Consider the following 21,079-nt stretch of genomic DNA (forward strand, 5'->3'; position numbering starts at 1 on the left):
TAAACCCACCCCCAGACTCTATTTTTAAAAGCTAATAAATTATTGCCTCCCTTTTCTTGTTTTGGGGTGACCACTATTTTCTGATCCTTACAAACCTCGTGATCAGTATGAACAGGACCCCCAAAAATCCCACCGTAAAGAGACAGAAGGCAGCTGAAGTGTGAATGTGAGATTTTGTTTCCAACAAATAGTTTAATTGGCACATCCTGCAGCCTCCTAATCACAAACTAAATCTATTAGGAGATGAACTTGTGAGAAAGAGAATTCAGCTTTCGTTCTTACTGGCTGCTGGTCCAATAGAAGGTCTCAGGAGACCATCCTTCACACATCATTTTCTATGGATCAAACTTCCAGATGTTTGAGTGAATTTTGTAACTTTTCATCTAGAGAATTGGATGATGTGGCTGCCATATCTGAAAGTGATTTCAGCAGTGGGAGGAATTCTTGAGACCGCCTAAGTCACATACTTTCATTTTACCAACACCCAGAGAGGGAATGGAACCTGCCCAACTTCAGCTAGGACAGGACAGTCCATGCAGCCCAGTCCCAACCCCAACAGGTCAGAGTTGCTTCTCAATATCTCTCTGCACTAAAACGGTCCTTACGACATGGAGCTGTAACACTGGCATTGTTTAATAAACAAATATGACAAGGAAACTTAAGGTTAAAGGGCAGCATTCTCTATTCTGATTACTCTCTGTGTTCTGACTTTGAAGACAAAACTGCCTATACAGGAAAAGCAACAGATTTAGCATCCAAGGATCTGGATTTAGTTACTGGTTCTGTGACTAACCAACAACAAAACATATATAGCATTAAATAGCATTTTTGGGGAGGTTTCCAAATAATTTTGTAAATATTAACTCATTTTATTTTCACAATAACTCTGGGAAGGATGAGGCATTATTATCCCCATTTTACAAATAAGGAAACTGAGGCAAAGATGGTTTGGCTTGCCCAGGCATTTACAACTAGTAAATGCATGAAGCCACATTTGAACTTGGGTTTTCCTAACTCTGGGTCCAAAATTAAATTCACTGTATCACCTAGCTCTCAAGTAGTTCTGGGAAACCCTCTCTCTGAACCTCAGTTTCTTCATCTGCAAAATAACAGGGTACAAGGGTAGTTAGGTGATTTAGAGCCCCAGTCCTCCAGAGAACCTGAATCCAAATCTAGCCTCAGATACTTACTAGCTGTATAATCCTGCGCAAATCATTTAATCATGACTGCCTCAATAATAATAATAACAGGGTGGGACTGCGTCACAGATTTAGATCTGGAAACTATCTCAGAAGCCAATTTCCTCTTTTACAGATGAAGAAACCATCCTGGGAGTGTTCATTGATTGCCCCAGGATCACATGGATAATAAGGATTAGAGAGGAAAGTAGAACCTAGGTCTTCAGACAGCAGGACAAATAGATGTTCTTTCTTCAGTATCTTAATGATACCTACACATTTAGAGGAGGAAGGGAATTGAGATTTCACCTAATTCAATCCCCTCATTTTACAGATGAGAAAAAGAATGCCTAGAGAGAGGAAGGATTATAGAGCTTGGAGCCAGAAGACAGCACTGATCCTTTGCTTCTGGGGGCTTCAGGATGCTCATTTGTGAAATTAAAACAACAACACTTGAACCTCCTTCTTCCCAGGGATATCCTGAAGGTCCAAAGAAATAAGTGGACCAAAGTCCACTTTCTAAATTTCATTCAATCCAAGCCATACCAACTAAGAATCTACAAATGCTCAGCACTGGGTGAGATAAAAAGTTAAAGTACAATGGGGTCACTGCCTTCATAGAGATTGCGATCTAGTAGGGTTGTGAATTATTATTAACATGTATCTTAGGACATCTCAATACTGAGGCAACAAGTAAAGTTTATCAGATGTTTTATCTACGTGGTACCAACCATATGACAGTGTGAAAGTGAGGCCATCAATTCACTCATTAGTTATTGTATCAGAAAACAGTATAGACTGGTAAGAGCCCTGAATTTGGAGTAAGAAAACCTGTTTAACCATAAGTACATCCTCTCTCTGGACGTCAGTTTCTTCTTCTGTAAAATAGGTTACCTAGACCAACTCTACAATCCCTTTCTAGCTCTAAAACCAGCAATTCTAGATTGGCTGACAATTTGACTGTCATACATAATCTCAGCTCAGCCCTATAAAGGAATATATCACATTTCAACTGGCAGAAAAATCTATAACCAAACAAAAATGCTACCAGTGAGAACAGGGAAATGGCTATTGATATTTGAATAAATCAGTAGACTGTAAATTCCAAGGGCAGGGAACCATGTCTCATATAAATGTATATAACTTCCAGTGCCCAACACAAGATCCTATACACTCTAGAGTTTACAAAAGTTTGTTACTATATTGTTGTCATTAAACAGAGATTTTTAATCTGGGGCCCATGACCTTGTATAAAATGGGATAATATTTGTATAACATGAGATAATATTTATATTTATATAATACATTATGTAACACAATGGGTTACATATTTTGTATAGTATAATTCAATATTGGAATTTGTATAATGAGATAATATTTATATTTGTATAATATACTGTGTATCATAATGGGTTATATATTTTGTATTGTATAATATAATATTTTTATTTATGTAATACATTGTGTAACATAATGGATTATATATTTTGTATTGTATAATATATTTGTATTTGTATAATGAGATAATGTTTGTATTTGTAAAATACATTGTATAACATAATGGGTTATATATTTTGTATTGTATAATATATTTGTATTTGTATAATGAGATAATATTTGTATGTATATTATACATTGTATAACACAATGCATTATATATTTTATATTATACAGTACAGTATTTATATTTGTCTATGAGACATTTGTAAAGAGCATTGCAAGCTTTAACAGAGTACTTAAATACTAGCTATTATTATTATTCTATATTTTATAACTATTTCAATATGAGTCATTTCTGCAATCATCTGTATTTTGTTTTATGTATTTAAAAACATTCTTCTGAGAAGTTCATAGCTTTCCCCAGTCTATTGCCAAAGGCCTTTAGGACACAAAAAGGACTAAGATTCCTTGATATAAAGGGAGCTGATTTAGAAATATGTGGTAATGGCATAAGCAGAGAGCTGAGAATTAGGAAACCAGATGGACCCACTGCCAACTTCACTTCCAATTTGTCATGTTTTTTGCGCTCTATTTTCCCCATCTGGCTTAAAGGTGCTAGATTATATAGTCATACTTGTTTCTTTATCCTATGGCTCAACAAACTCTGGAACACTAGTCAAAAGGGCCTGCGTCCTATCTCTTAATTTGGGCATGGTTATGTCTCACAGAATGACAATGGCAGAGCTAGAAGGGAATTTAGAACTCATCCAGCCCAAATGAGTCCAAGTTCCAAAGAAATGATGTAGTTGAGGTGGGGTGTCAAGAGAGTCAGAGAACCTGAGTTTATATACTTGCTCTCTCCCTTGTTACCTATGTTATCTTAGGCAAAGTCAGTGGTGACTGAAATACTCTCATTCCTTACCTCCCAGGCTAGCAGTGCAAAAAGCAATTTAGAAACCTTAAAATATTATATAAAGGTTATATAACTTAACAAAAATGCTATAATAAATATTCATTTTGAATGATTTATATTTTAGTCTTAAGCCCACAAAATGGTAAAAGCACAGATCCATCTTATGTGTTTCAATTAATCACTATGTGATGTAATAGCAGTCAGATGATCTGGATTCCTGTTCCATATTTATCCCTTATAATGCTTTTGTAGCTTTAGGCACATGGCTTACCCGCCATGAGACTGTATTTCTCCATCTGTATATTGGTAATAACATTATTTGCAGTAACTATTTCAGAGAGCAATGGTTATGAAAATCATTTAATAAATTATAAAGCATTAAAAAGTATGGATTAGGATTATTGATACAAAGACAAAGAAATTATAGTCAAGAACTTAAATTTCATGATTTTATGAATCAGACTGCTCTCTAGCTCAAGAACCTTAAATAATAAGTTCCTGAGAACAAAGATCCATGATTCATTCTTTTTTTTTTTAATCTGAGGCAAAGCTGAACACAATGCCTTACACTTTTTTAACCCCATAGATATGATTTTGTTGATATAGGAAACTCCCAGATGGGAAACTCTACCAATGCAGATCCACATTTTTTCAGTAAGTTGATAATGATGGGTTATTTGGAAGCACTCAATGAAGATACAAAGAATTAGCACCCATCTGCCATTTGTAGTTAGCACTGAAATAATTCAAATGTACATCAGGTTTTAGATTAGGAACCAAGAAATATTTCTCAGTTGTTTTTTGCGAGCCTACTATCAATTAATCATCAAATAATTGGGAAAGCAGAAGATTGTTCATGAACTAAGAAAAAGGGATGAGACAGGTGTATGAATCAGCTTCAAGGGTATAAGATGAGTCCTCCATAAAGGATTTGGGGAAACACACAAACAAGTAATACATAAGAAAACAAGGATGGGTTGTAATCTCTATCTATGGAGGAAATACCAAGATGTTCATAAAATGATAGATCCTTGGTTTCAAAATATATACCACAGATACAATAGAGAAAGAGAGAGAAGAAAATGTTATTTCTGAATTTCTGGGTTCTTTTAAAACTGGAAGATCCAGTAATTTAAAGAAAACTAATTATTAAACATTTCAACCTGCCCTCTAAATTGAGGAATGATCCCAATTCAGGCAGATTTCCTTAGGAAAGAAATGCCTCTCCATACCTTGAAAATAGAAGCATCCACCTCCTGATTATAATCCTGCTTGCCGGCATGTTTCCAAGGGATCCGAAACATGCTTTTCTCCTCATTTTCCCAGATGAGTCCAGGATACATATTACTGTCAATTTGTTCAATCAGCCACTGCCGGAGCCGTCTTCCACTATTTCTGTCACACATCCTGAAGGAAAGCAATCAAAAATCAAATACTTTTCAGCCAGTTTCCTGCCAGAAATGCCATATCAGAAAATGGAGTTATCTGAGCTTGGGAAGCATATGCGCGTTCTTCATCAGAAACAGGGAAAATCCAGAAACCTGAGAAGTCACTGTAGGAAAGAGACAGTTGCTACCTCTAAGAGATCAAATGCTTCAACAAAAACAAGAAATCTCATTCTTAATTGTCAATATTACAAATTATATAATGGCCAATTTCCAAATGTGAGAAAATTCTCTTGGGATTTTTTGAAGAAAAAAATTAATTTTTCAAGTTTTATCAACTTTGTAGTAAAATATAGACAAAGACAAAGTCGAAGTACTCCCTTCAGTCTACTGTGTTGTTGTCAGTCTTTCATTTTCAAAGAGGACTAGTGAATCTTGGGTGATGTCTTGACTTGTAAATGAATTGGATTTAAAATGAGTCACAGTTGCACAAAGTTATCAATCTCTCTCTTCTTGGGTCATCAAAATCCAGTGGAAAGACAAAAGTCAAGATGGCCTGGGATGCAGTGGATGACCTTGGCATTTCTAATACCTGAATAAGTTCTAAATATTCCACAACTGTTTTCATGACGGTTGGAACAAATTACTCTAATCAGTCCATTTTGAGGGGGGAAGGAAGTCTTCACAAAATTAGGGTAAACACCCCCAACTCACTAATGAGTTTGAGGCTTGTCAGTTATCCTGAACCTGATTTAGCCAGTCTGCCAAAAGAGTTTTACTGGCATATGGCGGCTGGGCATGCTACAATTATTTGGAGCTACAGGTGAGAGTTGGATGAAAGTAGACACCAAAGGTGGATAAGCAGCGCTGAAAAGAGCTCACATCAGAGGTGCTCATCCTCCCTGAACATAGAATACACCCCTTTGGGAAAGCTACCTTCATACTTAAAGAGGAAAACCCTAGAGTTTGTAACCTAATGCTAATCTCACCTTCCTACTTGTGTTACTTTGGGCAACAACTGAGTTCCAACATCTCTGGGACTCAGTTTCCTCAACTGTCAAATGCAAACATTGGACTTAATGGCCTCAGCTCCAAATCTGAGATGCAATGATCTTTTTTAATGCATTCATTCCTTACTTAGGTCCAGGAGAATCCTAAGCATCTTTCAGGTGCTGCCTCCTATAGAAGAGCTTTTCTGAACCCTGCTCACTCTACCCAATTATTAGTGATCTATTCTTCTCGAAATTACTGTATGTTATATTTATGTACTACCTTGTATACATGTAATATTCCCACCCCATCCCACCAGAGAATGCAAGCTCTTTGAAGGCAGAAATGATTTCAATTTTTTCTTTATGCTTGTGGCACAGCGTTTTGGACATAGTAAGTGCTTAATAAATGTTTGCTGAATAGAATTACTGGATGAATAAATTGATTATAATTCAAAAATAGGATAAAATATTGTCCCTGACTTAGCAAAATTACATCATTGATCTAATATGTAGAACATGAGATTTTGAGGGGGGGGTTTTTCTCTTCCAATAATGACATATTCTATCTAATATCTTTGATCCATTAGAACAGTAATATTAAATCATGTTTATATAATACTATGATATTCACAAAAAGCTTTTTATTCTTTTAGTAACCCTATTATGCGGATAGTGTGTCTATTATTACTCCCATTTTCTAACTGAGGAAAGAGAGATAGTATGACTGACCCAGGGTCACAAAGCTAACAAGTATCAGAGCCACAATTTATAGGATTATAAGATTCAGAGTGGCAAGGAATCTTGGAACTCACTTCATCCAAAGCTATCACTTCACATAAAAGGAAAATCAGTTTTAGAGAAGTAAAGTATGTTGCCTAAAATCACATAGTACAAAACAGAGCTAAGATTCAGATGCAGGATTTTGTCATTCCTGTGGAGTGATCAGATTTAATTAATTTAATTAAGTATATTTATTAAAAACACAACAGTCACCAAGATGACTTTAAGGTAAGGGATACCCATGAATACATCAACTCACATGGTTCCATCCTACCCCATTCCACCCAATTGTTAGTTTTCTTTCCTTTTTGAAATTACTTCATTTACTTAACCATTTATTTACTTAATTGTGTACATGTAATACTGTCTCTGCCTCCCCTCCTATAGAATGTAACTTCTTTGAGGGCAGGAATTATTTCATTTTTGTGTTTGTATTCCCAGGATCTAGCACACTGTTTTTGCACACAGCTTATTAAACGTTTATGGAAGAGAATTGTGGAATGAATAAGTTGATTATAACTTTAAAATACCTGTTCCTTCTATGTCTTTATAATATCAATCATATATACCTGGTAGGTAACTGGCCAAGAAGACCAAGGGGCATAGCTATAGTACAAGAACAGAACAAAGTCAACTGTCTCTTTAGTGATCAAACCCATTAATCTCTTTAGCACCATTTTCTAAGCAATTTGGGCTACAAACCAACCATAGGAAAAAAACAGGAATAACTCTCTCCAGTTTCTCAGATCTATCTCTTGTAAGAACAGTCTTTGGAACCTAAACACCATGCCAGAACATGTCCATTTTCCCAAGAATCATAAGAGTGTCAACCATGCTTTATTATCTTACAGTAATCATTTACAAAAACAACAGCTAGAAATCCCCTAGACTTTAAGCCAGACGCCCACCCAGAAAATAACATAAAATATGTTCTGTGGAGTAAAATATAACCTCTTCCTGCCTTCCTGATGGGCAATAATCAATAGTTACAAAGCACAACACAAAACATGATTGGATACCATCCGAGGTAAACTAATCCTTAAGATGACACTGCCCATTATCCTCAGGGAAAGGTTCCACTTTTCTGTAGCCTGGAGATCCACTTATATTAAAAGATCATTTTACATTGTATGAGAAGACAAAGAATTTCTGGTCAAATTTCTGCCAAAGGTACTTTTGTCCAACTCATATGAAAACTTTAGTTCATCCCACTCTGTTGTTGCTTAATGAATTTAAAAATCAAGGAATGCAGTTTCTGTTGGGTCACCAACTAGCCTTGCACTGAAGGTTTCTCTGTTTCTCCCTATCAGCAGTGATGTTCTCAATTGGGCTACAGAGAGTATTTCATTTAGCACCATTTTATCCTTAACATATATCCCAAACATCATTTTTCAATCTTTCTGTTGTTTGCCAGCTATCAGTCTCCTAAGGGTTAAGGACTAAGACTTCAACTCTCTCCCAGAGAGAAAGTGTTCTATCCACAAGAGTGACTGATGACTGACTGAATAAGTGATACAAGTTCCATATCAATAAAATGAAAGATTCTATACTTCTAAAAAATCATTCTAACTGTGATCCTTTTCCCATGGTGGGGATGAGTATGGAAGAATAAACATTGAACTTCCAGACTCAACACTTAGCAGCTGTATGATTTTAGCTAACTTACTTTATTTCCCTGAAAGTTCAAATTCTTCATCTATAAAATGAGAATAATACATGCATTAGTGGGACTATCCAGAAGATATTTATAAATTTTAAAGTATTGTGAAAGTGTGAGATAATATTGCAATTTTATTAAATGCAGTCTTATTTTGAATAGGATTATATTCTTCAGTATGTTATGTCTTATAACTATAAACTTTCAGATGAAGCTTGACTGAGTCAGCCAGCTGAACAGCCAAGAAAAATCAGTGTCTTTATCACGGAAGGGAAGGCATCATGGAGGGGAGCTGTGCTAGAACAATAAAACAAAATCAAACAACCTCCTGAAACAGAATAACACAATGTATAGAATAAGGAAAAATCTCATAGGAGACTTCATTAAAATTAGAAATTGTTGGAACAGCTAGATAAAGTTCTGGCCCTGAGGTAAGGAGGACCTGAGTTCAAATCCGGCTTCAGGCAATACTTTCTAGCTATGTGACCCTGGGACAGTCACTTAACCCTAATTGCCTAAGTAAAAAAAAAAAAAATTTAGAAATTATTGCTCTTTGGAATACTCCATGATGAGAGGAAAGCACGCAATATACAACTGAAGCTCCTTGCTTCCTCCTTTTACTAAATTAGTCATCTAAAGTCATTAGCATTTATATATCACTTTTGCCTATCTTTCTAAACGGTTTTCTGAAATTCAGTTTAGATGGCCTGTAGACTAAAAGTTCTTTTTTCCCCCCTGGCAATGGAGTTAAATGACTAGCCCAGGATCATACATTATCTTAGACTTGATTTGAATCCTGGTCCTCCTAACACTAAGGGTGGCATCCATTGTACCATCCAGCTCACTTTAATACCAGGAGTTCTTAATGGATTTCAGAGATTTTATGAACATGGAAGTGAAAAATATTTTGATACTTTAAAAAAGTGTTAAGAACTCCTGAGCTAATCTAACCTCTACCACCCCGTTCCACCCCACCCTATTCAGCACTTAATAAATAATGGAATTGGAAAATAAGATGACTTGGCCAAAGATATACAACAGTTGGTTGAATCCAACCTTGAAAGTAGATCTCCCCAGTCTAGTGAGTATCCTTTACACTACAGCAGAGTAATAAAAGGAAGAAGCAAGATTTAAATTTTTAGCACATATGCATACTTATCTTAATTTTCATTGGACTGTGGTCCAAAAGAAGAAGGTCTGGATTTAATCAGAGGAAAACTGTTTTGAAACTCTAATTCCAACACTAGAAAGCAAGTCACTTCCCCTCTTGAGGACTCACTCTACTCACTTGTAAAATGGAAAGCTACCTCCCTCCCTCATCTATGCTTGTTGAGAGGAATGCTCTTTGGAAGCCATAGAATGTGATAGAAATAGGAGCCAGCTCAACTTGTTTAGAATCTTGTGTTGTGAAGTTCTTTAGATAACATTGGTTCCTCATTTTATTGTCACAACCTCCCTTTTACAAAGGAAAAAAGGAGCATCAAGTAGTAAGATGAGTTGCTTAAATCCACATCTCCTATTAGAGGATAGGATTCAGAGATAAATTTCTGATTCCAAATTAGATTCCAAATGCTGGGAGAAACAACATTTCCGTGATGAAATTCTATTATTTTATTGTCTTTATTAACTGTCAGGATGAAAATTCTTTTTGGAGTTCTGATAAATTTACCTATGTGCCAACCCTAACCCAATGCCTTGGCAGGAACAATTCAGAAACAGGATCATGTGCTTACAACTAACTTCCTCTTCCTTAATTTCAAGATAATAATTTTTCCTACCTGCCAAGTCCTATCTAGAAATAATCTGCATCCCTACAAATCTGTCAGATAGTAAAGCTCCCCAGATCTAGGATTAAACCAGTTCTATCCAATTTGGAAATCCATGTACTAAACAGCAGAGGTGTGTCTGAGAAAAGGTAACGCACTCACTCTATCAAGTACCCTTTGGACTGAGCATATAATTTCCCCTATTCTTCCCTCCTATTCTACCAGAAAAGCTTGGAAACTGCTTCAGCTTCTTTCCTTCTTTTTTGGCCCTCAACATTCTTGAACTGATAAGAACAATTCCAGTTTTATTTCAGAAAACCTTATGCCAAATTTAAAGGTATCGATCTATAATCACAAATCATCAAGCACCCTCTCCTTGGGGAAAAACAACCAAGGCTCAGATGAGATAATAATGGTTATAAAGTGCTGTCCAGCAAGCAATAGGCAACAAGCATTTAGTAAGTGCTTAGGACTCAACAGGACCTTGTGCTAAGAGTTGGAGATAGAAAGAAAGGCAAAAATAGTTCTTGCTCTTGGGGATTTTATAATCCAATGTGATAGAGATTAATGTAGACAAACTCTTATTTAAAAGAATCAATTAATAGTTCATCAGTTAGAAAGTACCTTACCCGCTATTAATTATATGAAATATCTTATTAAATCAAACCATGATTTTGGGTGATTTGCACAAAAGTTGATCAGAAGCAATAAACCAGCAAAGGAAATCATTGTTATGTTGTAGTGGGGAGGAGGGAGCCTAGGACATAAAGCAAAGGACCTAAAATCAGACCAATAAATATGAATCTTGACAGTGTATTTAATACCATTGTATTTACTGTGAAAAAAGAGGAAAAAGTCAGGTGCCTAAGTGGAGCAGCCTCTATATAATTCAAGCAATTGAAATATTAGGAAGATTGAGAAACACAACTCATTAGAAAGAGATCTAAATTGGGAAGAAGTTGTTTATTGGATTCATCATGTACAATTCTTAGTGGCCCCATTTGGGGTTCTCTTGGCAAAGACACTGGAGTGGTTTGCTATTTTCTTCTCCAGCTCATGTAACAGATGAGAAAACTGAGGCAAACAGGGTTAAGTGGCTTTCCCACAGTCACACAGTTAATAAGTGACTGAGGCTAGACTCCAGTCTCCCCTGACTCCAAGATCAGCATTCTATCCACCGTGCCATCCAACCATCCAAAATTGGGGGGGGGAACTAGATTCAAATCTTGATCCTACTACTTAACTACCTTCATGAACCTCGGCAAGGGTGGAAGGAAAGAAAGGGGGGGAAAGAATAAACATTTCTCAAACACCCAGTATGAACCACCCTGCTCTGAACTTTACATTCATTCCACTACTGGAGAAAAGTCTGGAGTTTGGTAACAGTAAGATTCTAATGATGGACCTTTATCAAAGTTCAGAAAGCCATGTGAAGAAGTGGAGAGATGGGGAAAATTTACCTGAGCCAGATATGTATGTTCATCTTTATATAATCACTTTAAATTTAGTTTGAGATAGGAGATGAAAAAAAGGACAGAATGTTAAATATAGGAAGGTGGTATGCAGGAATGCAAATGCTGCTTCTGAAATCCAAGACCTGGTTTAACTCATACAAGATCTAGTCAAGTCACACTCTACTCTCTTAGACCTCAGTCTCCTCATCTGTGTTGGACAAGATCTTAAACTTCTAAGGTTCGTTCTGGTTCTAAATTCCATCATGAGGGAGATGGTCTAATACAATTCTTTTGGCATCTGAAAATTCCCTAAAAGAATTACTAGTAATACATGATTTCAACAATGGGGCCACCCCCTCAACCAGTGAAACACAGTCCCTTGGCATATAGATGGTGTTAATGAGTTGTTAGGGAGTAGAGGAAGTAAGTGGATCACCTGGTGGCCACCTTAGAGTGAGGTGGTTCTCTGAATTTAAGTAGACTGCTCTTGAATCAACAGATGCATAATAAATACACAACTGGAATCTGAAGCTCCTCCAGCTAAGTGGGATCTACCACAATCTAAACTTCATAGACACAGTCTTTGAAATCCCAGATCAACTCTACCAAGTGATGAGGAATTGGTGAATAAAAACAAAGGATCATTTAGACAATGAAAATCACTTCGGTGATGGTTATGGTGGGGGAAGAATAGGAAAAATGAGGAAGTATATAGACAAAACTGAGTTTTTAAAAGACATATGCTTAGGCAATGGAGCGAAAGAGTGATTATTTCTCTGTCTTTCTTTTCTCTCCCAATCCCCTAATCTCTGTGGCAGAGAAATCCAACTTTCCTTCAAAGAGAGATAGAGATTTGAGACACAATTTCCCTCTTATTTTAGTTTGTCACACTTGAGAAAGGGGAGAGAATAATACCATATTTCATTTTTATTTTCATCACAAATGATTAGCCATGAGCAAGGGTACAAAATACAAGTGAGGGTTGGAGATTTCCTTTTGGGCAGCACTTTTCCTAAATCAGACTCTCTTGGGAATTATGCTTAGAAAAGTGGCATTAAGTTGGCCAAATCAGTCTAAGATCAGCTACAAATTCCACTAATCCAACCAGAACAAATGGGGTTCGTTATCCCATGTTGTCAAATTAGAAAGATTTCTACAAAATGGACTTACCTGCCTCATTTTTTAAAGTGTTTGATACTGTTACATACACACACACACACGCACACGCACACGCACACACATCACTTGCCAGCTTCAAATAAATCTTGTCCAAAAAACAGGCAATATCCAGGATGCCTTTTTGATCCACAAGTTTCTGATTGTGTCTAAGGTATCCCTGAATGGGAACATCTCATTTCTTCAGTACGACATGGACACATAGAGGTCCAGAAGCCACTCTATGTTACCCAACCTCAAAAAAAAATTATTATTTAATTAGTTAATGGGAGTCTTTCTCTGAAGGAACAGCCCACTGACACCTGAAACTAAGTGATTTTTGACACCTGTTAGAAAAGATAGATTAAACCAGTTGTAAGATATCAATACCACTTCTGTGCATACATTTATCAGAAGCCTTTGCCCACTGTCAGAAAGGTATGGGCAATTTTTAACCAGAGACAGCATGGAGGTCTATTAGAGTTTTCTTCAAGTATACAGAGAATAGAAGAATGACATTCAAAGGATATGTAGTAATAGAGGAATAAATCTTAAAGTCAAAAAACCCAAATATAGATTTCTAAACTACATTTAACTTGCTGTGTGACTTTGAGCAAGTAATTTGGCCTTTTTCTATCTCACTTTCTCCATCTGTAAAATGAAGATGTTGGACTAGATGGTCTGTTTTATCCCTCCTAGTTCATATGATCTGTGACTTTGTGAAAGAAGAATGCAGGAGTACAAAAGAAAGACAAGAAGTTTATTTCCTCTGGCTCAGTTGTTTGAAAAGACACTTTGCTAACCCTGAGCAGAGTTCAAATCCCACTTCCAAAGAGGAAGTTAAAGCATTAATTTTTTAATAGCTGCACAAGCAAAAATAAAAAGAAAGAAAGAAAGAAAGAAAGAAAACAAAACTTCTCAGAGTTGGGTGCTAAAGAATGCTTACAAAGTTGGGCATAGTTTAAACATTTGTACTTGCAAAGCCCTGTAGCACTGAGAAAGATACCAAAGTTTAGATTATTCTTGCCTTCAGGGAGCTCACCTCAGTATGAATCAACAAATAAAGTACTTCAAAACCCTTAAACTAAATGACCAAAGAGAGGAATCAAGAAATATAATATGTAGGCACTTTGAGAGATTTCCATTATGGGATTTAGAATTAGAAGGGGCCTGAAAAATTTAATCAGATCTCTTCATAAAAAAAAAAAAAATTCACTTTAAAATGATGGTCATCATTTTAAAAAAGATGAGACTGAGTTGTCTTTCATTTAAAAGATCATTTAAAAAGATGAAGAAAATGAAGTGCTGAGACATTTAAACACTTGACAATGGCAGAGCTAAAAGAAATATAAAACACATAATGCCAGCACCAAAAAGAGCCTTAAAACAAAGACTATAGACCAAGCTTCAAGGAATAGATTCCCAGAATTTCACAGGTGAGAGACCTCAGAGGTCACTAGTCCAATCCCTACCTGAATGAGAATCTCCACTACAATTATCCAACAAATGATCATCCAGTCTTAGCTTGAAGGTGTCTAAATGGAGAAGGACCCAAGGCTCAAGGCAGCCCATTTCATTCTTGAATAGATGTGCTAATTGTTAGAGATTTTTGTTTTCCCTGATAGGAAGCCTAAATTAGCCTCTGCAATTTCCCAATCTTTGCTTCTTGTTCTGCCTTCCCCCCACCTCCATCCCAACCCTCCCCAAGCAAAATAAATCAAAACCCACATCCTCAGAAAGTCTTTTAAATAAAGGAAGACAACTATTATGTTCACCACCACCAAGTTCTCTCTTCTCTGAGCTAAAAATTTCCAATTTTTTCCAGCAGATCTCACCTAGTATTAGCATGATTATGTTCGCCACCACCAAGTTCTCTCTTCTCTGAGCTAAATATTTCCATTTTTTTCCCCAAGCAGACCTTATCTAATATGATACTAAGAATAGTCAATATCCAATGGTTTCCCTCCTCTGGAGGACCCCAGCTTGTCAATGTTCCTCCTAAAATGTGACATACAGAACCAAACACAGTTATTTTCTATGTCTAATCGGGCCAAAGGAATTATCCCTTCCTCTTTCTGGACGTTTGACCTCTCTCAGTAGAGCCTCAGATTATAGGCTAATAGAGTTAGAAAGCTGGAAAGCACATTTAGAGAGAGCCTTTAGACCAGTCCACTCATTCTCCACAAGAGGAAGAAGAACAGAAGGACTAAGATTGCTACACCGGTCCTCTGTCTCCAAATTTAGTGCCATAACATATAAAGACATGTGCGTACGGTCATTTATTCTGCCCATTATATTAGGAGGCACTAGATTGAGTTGTCTATGTATAAGGACCCATTGTCAATTCTTTTCCTGGGAAAGCCTCAGAAGAAAGGGGGAGGGGAAGGTCCCTACCTGTTAGCCAGCAGCGTCAGAAAAAGGTCCTAGCCTGCAGCAGCTTTCCCGGCTGCAGAAATCGGGAGCTAGAGAGTAATTGGGTAGTCCTGAGACCCGGAGGGTGACAGTAGTCCCGGGCGGGGCTGTATATGAGCTCGGGGAGTGTCCCGACCGTCCCGCCTCCTGACCGGACTGACGGGGACTGGGACCAATGGCTGCCAAAGAAAGGGGAACGTATGGACCAATGGGTGCCCGCCATGCGGAGACCCTTCTTCTAAGCGCAGCTTTTCCGAGAAACGAGTGCAGTCCAGGAGGCGGCCGTGGCCGTAATTGTGAGCTTGGAGGTGGCTACGGGAACTTCCCCCTCCTACTGAGAGCTCACCGTTCCCCATCCAGGTCTCCTGGAGCCCAAGCCGCCTGAGGACTGAGAGGGGGCGGCCCGTGGGCGGCTCTGGCTGCTCGGAGGAGCGTGGGACGACTGGGGTCCCGGGCTTCCAGGGGTGGGAGGCTATGGCCGAAAGTGACTCGGCTCAGCCGGGTCCGAGCGGAGGCGGAGGCGGGAATTTCCTGGAAATCAGAGTCCCGAGACCCTAAACTGACTCTGCCAGGAGGAAAAATAGAACCCGAGCTGATCAGTGAACCGCCCCCACCGGCGACCCCGACGCTATGCTGGCCTTAGCCCAGCGCCCGTCTCCCGGCCCTTGGAGGGGGGAGAAGGGATTTCTTTGTTTAATTATTCCCGAAAAGAGAGGCAGGGTCTAGGAGGGCAGGAAGAAGGTATTTATTTTTATAAAGTTTAAAAATATAAATGTTATTTACCTATAAATAAAACACATCGATTAAAAGGCTTGTATGATTTTTTTTTTTTTTAAGCGGAGCAGTTCACACTACCTGAAGAGCCTTGGAAGAGTCTGTTCCCTTCTCAGTTTCCCTCTTTTGTAAATATGAGGAGGTGGGACTATATGAGCTCCGACTCTCAAAGAGTCCTTGGGTTAAAGCCCTGCTCACAGAGTTAAGAAGTGAGCCCAGATTCCAAAGCTGCTCAAAAGAATTAGGAACCGGGGAACCGAATGGAAACTTTTTAGGGGCAGTTGGTCAATCCTCTTCCACCTCTGTTCCTCTGAGTCCTTAAAAAATCTTATAATTCATTCTCATAGTGGGAAGGGGAGCCCATTAGACACTAAACTTGATCTTTAAATTATATGGACATACACTAATTGTGTGACCTCGGAACAGTCCCCTCTACAAAATGAATTGGTTATCTCAGCCCCAAAGTCATTCAATCTCTTTTAGATAAAAGCCACCTTTCACTACACATAGGAGTTCTTCAAAGCATAAACACACCCTATTAACTTCCATTTAAAATAAACTATCTCCTCCCTTCCCCCACTACCTGACTAGAGTCAAGCTGCCTTTTCTTAGCATCTCTGGACTACAGATTCCTCTCTCAAAATTTACTATTTGAGCTTCCAGATCCAAAGCCACACACACACATATTTTAGATGCATAATATGTACATATATTGTGTCATATATATGACAACTATATAAAGAAATATATGTGTATATGACAACTATACATAGAAATAACATTGTAGAGATATATGACATATATTACACATGTATACATATTTATACCATTATATGATTGTATGTGTATATGATGTGTATTGTATATCATATGTAACATTCAGATCTATATATAATATCCATTATGTGTACATACACATATATATACATACATAGAGGGATATATATATAGAGAGAGAGAGGGATATATATATATATATAGATGGATAGATGGATGGAGGGATGCACAGATAGATAGATGAATAGATAATAGAAAAATAGTGACCTTCAAAGCACTGATTAGTTTCATGGGGCTGAGGGATATACCCTAACCAATTAAACCACAAGAATTCATTTATTAGAGATTCCAAATCAGGCTTGACCAAGGAAATTTAGACTGTTTATTTCCTTCTTTAACTGTATATACAGAGATATATGTATGTAAGACAACTATATAAAGAGAAAGATATATGTGACATATATATAATGTATTGTAGAGCTATATGACAATTCTTTTGGTTAGCTTTAGAATTTGGGCTCACTTTTTAACTCTGTGAACAGAGCTTTTACTTACCTGAAGACTCTTTAAAACTTAGGGCTCATTTAATCTTAGCTTTTTATTTCATAAAAGAGGAAACTGGGACTCAGAGAAGGGAGCTGATTTTTCCTAGGTTCCCCAGGGAGTGGAGGCTACACTGCTTTTTTATAAGATTTTTGTGAAGCAGGTATTTTGCAAATGTTAAAGAGCCATTGAAATGGATTTAGTATAGTAGTAGTAATAGCAGCAGAAGCAAAAGCAGCAGCAGCAGTAGCAATAGTAGTAGCAGTAGTGGTGGTAGTAATAGTAGCAGTAAGTAATATTAATAGTAGTAGTAGTAGTGATGGTAGTACTGGTAGTAGTTGGTATCAACAGTAGTAATAGTGGCAGCAATAGTAGTAGTAATAGTGGTAGTAGCGGCAGTAGTAACAGTAGCAGCAGTAGTAGTGGTGGTGGTAATAATAGTAGCAGTAGCAGTAGTAGTAGTGGCAGTAGTGGTAGGTACTAATATTAGTAATTGTATTAGTGGTGGTAGTAGTAGTAGTAATAGTAGAAGTAATAATAGTAATAGGAGTTATAGTAGTGATACTGGTGATAGTGGTAGTAATAGTTATAGAAAGAAGACCCCCCAGACTTCATTCTGTGCAATCTTTGGCAAATCACTTTCTTGTGGAAAGATAAACACTTGCACACTTTATTCAACACCTCATGTAAGAATCAAATAGAGCTTTATGTAAAGAGCTTTCTATTCCTTTTACAGAATGCTTTGTTCCTCACAAAGGGAATCATTTAAATAAGTATTTATAGGGAAATGTCAGTAAAACTATTCCTGCTAAAGAGATTGGAACCACTACCAAATGAACAAGAGCAAATTAAAATGAGCATTTCTCGATTTAGACCCCTTGTATTGTGGTGTAATGGAAAAAGCACTGAATTTAGACGCAAGGAAGACGGATCTCTCTCTCTCTCTCTCTCTCTCTCTCTCTCTCTCTCTCTCTCTCTCTCTCTCTCTCTCTCTCTCTGAAATCCTCCTTTTTACCTACTAATTATGATTGGGCAAGTCACTGAATTGCTCTGAACCCTCATTTCCTTATCTATAAAATAAGAATAATAAGATAAATTGAACCTGTTTCACTAGGTTGTTGTAAGGATCAAGTGAGATAATAAACCTAAAGTATAAAGTACAGCTATTCATAGAAATTTCTTATATGCTACTTTATACCTTGTGTAATTCACAGGATTATTGTGGATCAGAGGAGGAAAGGGGGGAGGAGAAGAGGGGAAAAGAGGAGGGGAATTGAGGAAAGGGAAGGATCAATGGAAGGGAAGAAAGGGGAGGAAAGGAAAAAGAAAAAAGAAGGGTAAAGGAAGGGAAACAGATGAGAGCAATTGGAGGGGAGGGGAGGAAAGGGAAACAAAAGTTAATGGAGAGTAGGGAAGGGATGGAAAGGAAGAAGGGGAGCCAAGGGAAGGAAATAATGCTGATCAGCCAATCTGTTGCATTGCTTGAAAGAATAAAAGAGGGAATGGTCTCTTCTGACGACTTTTATATGGGCTGCATTGAGATTGTGGTGACGGGGTTGGTAGAAAAAGCTGGACAAAAGATTAGTAAGGTATATTTCTATTGCCCTGATAGATCTATACCTACAAAGAGATGGACTTAATAGAAAATAGTTCATTGGTCACTTTAGAGTAGTTCTCAAACATTTTTTTTCACTCCGTAGATCATTTAAACAATATCAAAGTCCCATGAACTATTTAATGTCCATTTTTGCTTTTCATCTTTAAATATACACACATACGAGAATTTGATCAAAATTAGTGGTGAGAATAGACCTGCTTTTAATTATTCCCCAAATGAATGTGATGCATCTTTTGTTAATTAACAATTAGCAATTATGCCAGAACCTGGTAGATTCTAAAAGACAATTATGGAGCCAAAGAAAAATGTCAAGCAGGTGAAGTTTGTCTTAAAAGCCCTGTCTCCCCTTTTGACACCCACCTAGGACCTGTTTTTTAAGCCAAGTACTTGACTGGCCCTTTGCTATCAAGGACATATCTCTGCCATGTATATTACCACCAACATCTAACACAACCACTGAAACTTATCTCTTCTCTATTTCATTTCCTCAGATTCTTTACTCTAAATTAGTATCCAAATTTGATAAGTCAATCAAATCAACCACTCTGTGACAACACACTATCGGAAAATGGCTTAAGTGGAAGATTTCCTCTATACCTATCCACACTTAAAAATTATAATGTCTTTTTGAGTCATTTTTTTATAATCTATTTCCACCCAAACACTGCCCTCTTTGAAATCACCCAATTATTGTTAGGATGACCACAATCTTTCCAACCCTAGATCTCCAATACAAGTGTCATCCATTTATCTCATTCTCTCTTTTCTCCCATTTCCAAACTGCTGCCAGGGTCCATCAATTTAATACCTCAAATAATCCCCCTTCTCTCTTTAGATACTGCTCCCAACCTGATATAGGGCCCAGCTACTTCATGCATTTCCATTGCCTCCTGGTTGCTATTCAGTCTCTCTTATATGCAGTCTTTTCCTCAACTCTAATCTGATGTATACAAAGGGTGAAGATGAGAGCTGAGCCAGAGGATGGGTGCCATGAATTGAACTGGGGAGAGAGGAAGGACTTGGCTTTCCCTGCTCTTCTTTTGCTCTTGCTCCTAGATAGGGTGGGGGTGGAGAAGGGAATGTTTGCTTCTGTTCTATGTTATTTATTTTCAGTTTCAGGTATTAGAGATGATTCTCACAGACAAGGAGTTTGAGCCACCAGCCAATCTGGCATGGAAGCCCTGAGAAGCCAAGGTGGTTTGAGAGAGGAGCCTCCCAAGTGCCAGGAAATAAATTTGTATATTTGTGATTGTGCCTTTTGAAGGAAATATTTCTATGTAAAAGCTAATCTGTTCACAGTCAAATGAGACTGAGATGCAGGGGAACCCTTCTATGATTAGGGAACACCATTAGTGGGACTGGAACCATTTGCAGAGAACCCAGAACCCTCAAATCAATTTAAGGGTACCAGAGAACCTTTGGGGAGTGCAGTAATATGTAACACATCTCTTCAGGCACAGAGTGCCACAGTGGTCTGTGTTACACAAGGAAGCCTTTTTCTTAACTCCCTCTGTTGATTTTTCCTAGTTATTCTTTATATATCTCATGTGCACACAGTTGTTTGCGTGTTATCTCCCACATTAGATTGTGAACTGAGGAATAGGAGAAATTTAAAGAAATGCTCAAATTCAGCTTCTAACTATGACCTTGGAGGGTCACTTAAAAACCTCAGGCCTCAATTTTCTCACACTTAAAATGAAGACCTTAGGTGAAACGTCCTAAAATCAGTAATCCAGGTTATTGATTGATATCAACAAAGTTGGGGAGGGAGGGACTGGAAGAAAGTCCCTTCTAGCTCTGGAATAATAATCCTATCAATTTTCTCAGACAACCTTTCTCATAAATAGTAAAACTTGATTCCAGGTGATGTTGACTTCTCATAAATTTCAAATTAATGTCAAAATTGACTAGGTTTTGCTAAAATTTCCCCCAAAAAATCAAACTTTAAAACATTTTACCAATCTTCATAATAATTATTTTTAACAATGAACATTAGCAACCTGAAGAAATTTAATTTTCCAGTGTAATTTTCATTTTTCAATCATTTTCCAGTCGTATCTGACTTTTCATTACCCTGTTTGGGGGTTTCTTGGCAAAGATACTGGAATGGTTTGCCATTTCCTTATCTAGTTTATTTTGTAGATGAGGAACTGAGGCAAACAGGGTTAAGTGACTTGCCCAGGAGCATATAGCTAGTAAGTGTCTGAGGCAGGATTTGAACTTAGGGAAGTGTGT

At 37.5% G+C, this 21,079-nt stretch overlaps 1 protein-coding gene across 2 annotated transcripts in view; it reads right to left on the minus strand.

The window, feature by feature from the left end:
* IRF8 (interferon regulatory factor 8) overlaps window positions 1–15,242 on the minus strand; it is a 37,510-nt gene extending 22,268 nt beyond the window's left edge. The window contains exons 1-2 of one of the 2 annotated variants that reach the window (XM_003758467.4): window positions 15,115–15,242; window positions 4,764–4,938 (exon numbers count right to left, since the gene is read on the minus strand). In XM_003758467.4, coding sequence (XP_003758515.1) covers window positions 4,764–4,937 — 174 coding nt within the window. In that variant the 5' untranslated portion in view covers window position 4,938; window positions 15,115–15,242. Of the gene's footprint in view, window positions 1–4,763; window positions 4,939–14,192; window positions 14,410–15,114 lie in introns of those variants that run through there. The other variant, XM_031950174.1, reaches the window with a different exon arrangement.
* Window positions 15,243–21,079: the final 5,837 nt, after the last annotated feature.

Source organism: Sarcophilus harrisii, chromosome 2 (assembly GCF_902635505.1).
Source record: "Sarcophilus harrisii chromosome 2, mSarHar1.11, whole genome shotgun sequence".
Taxonomy (NCBI): Eukaryota; Metazoa; Chordata; class Mammalia; order Dasyuromorphia; family Dasyuridae; genus Sarcophilus; species Sarcophilus harrisii.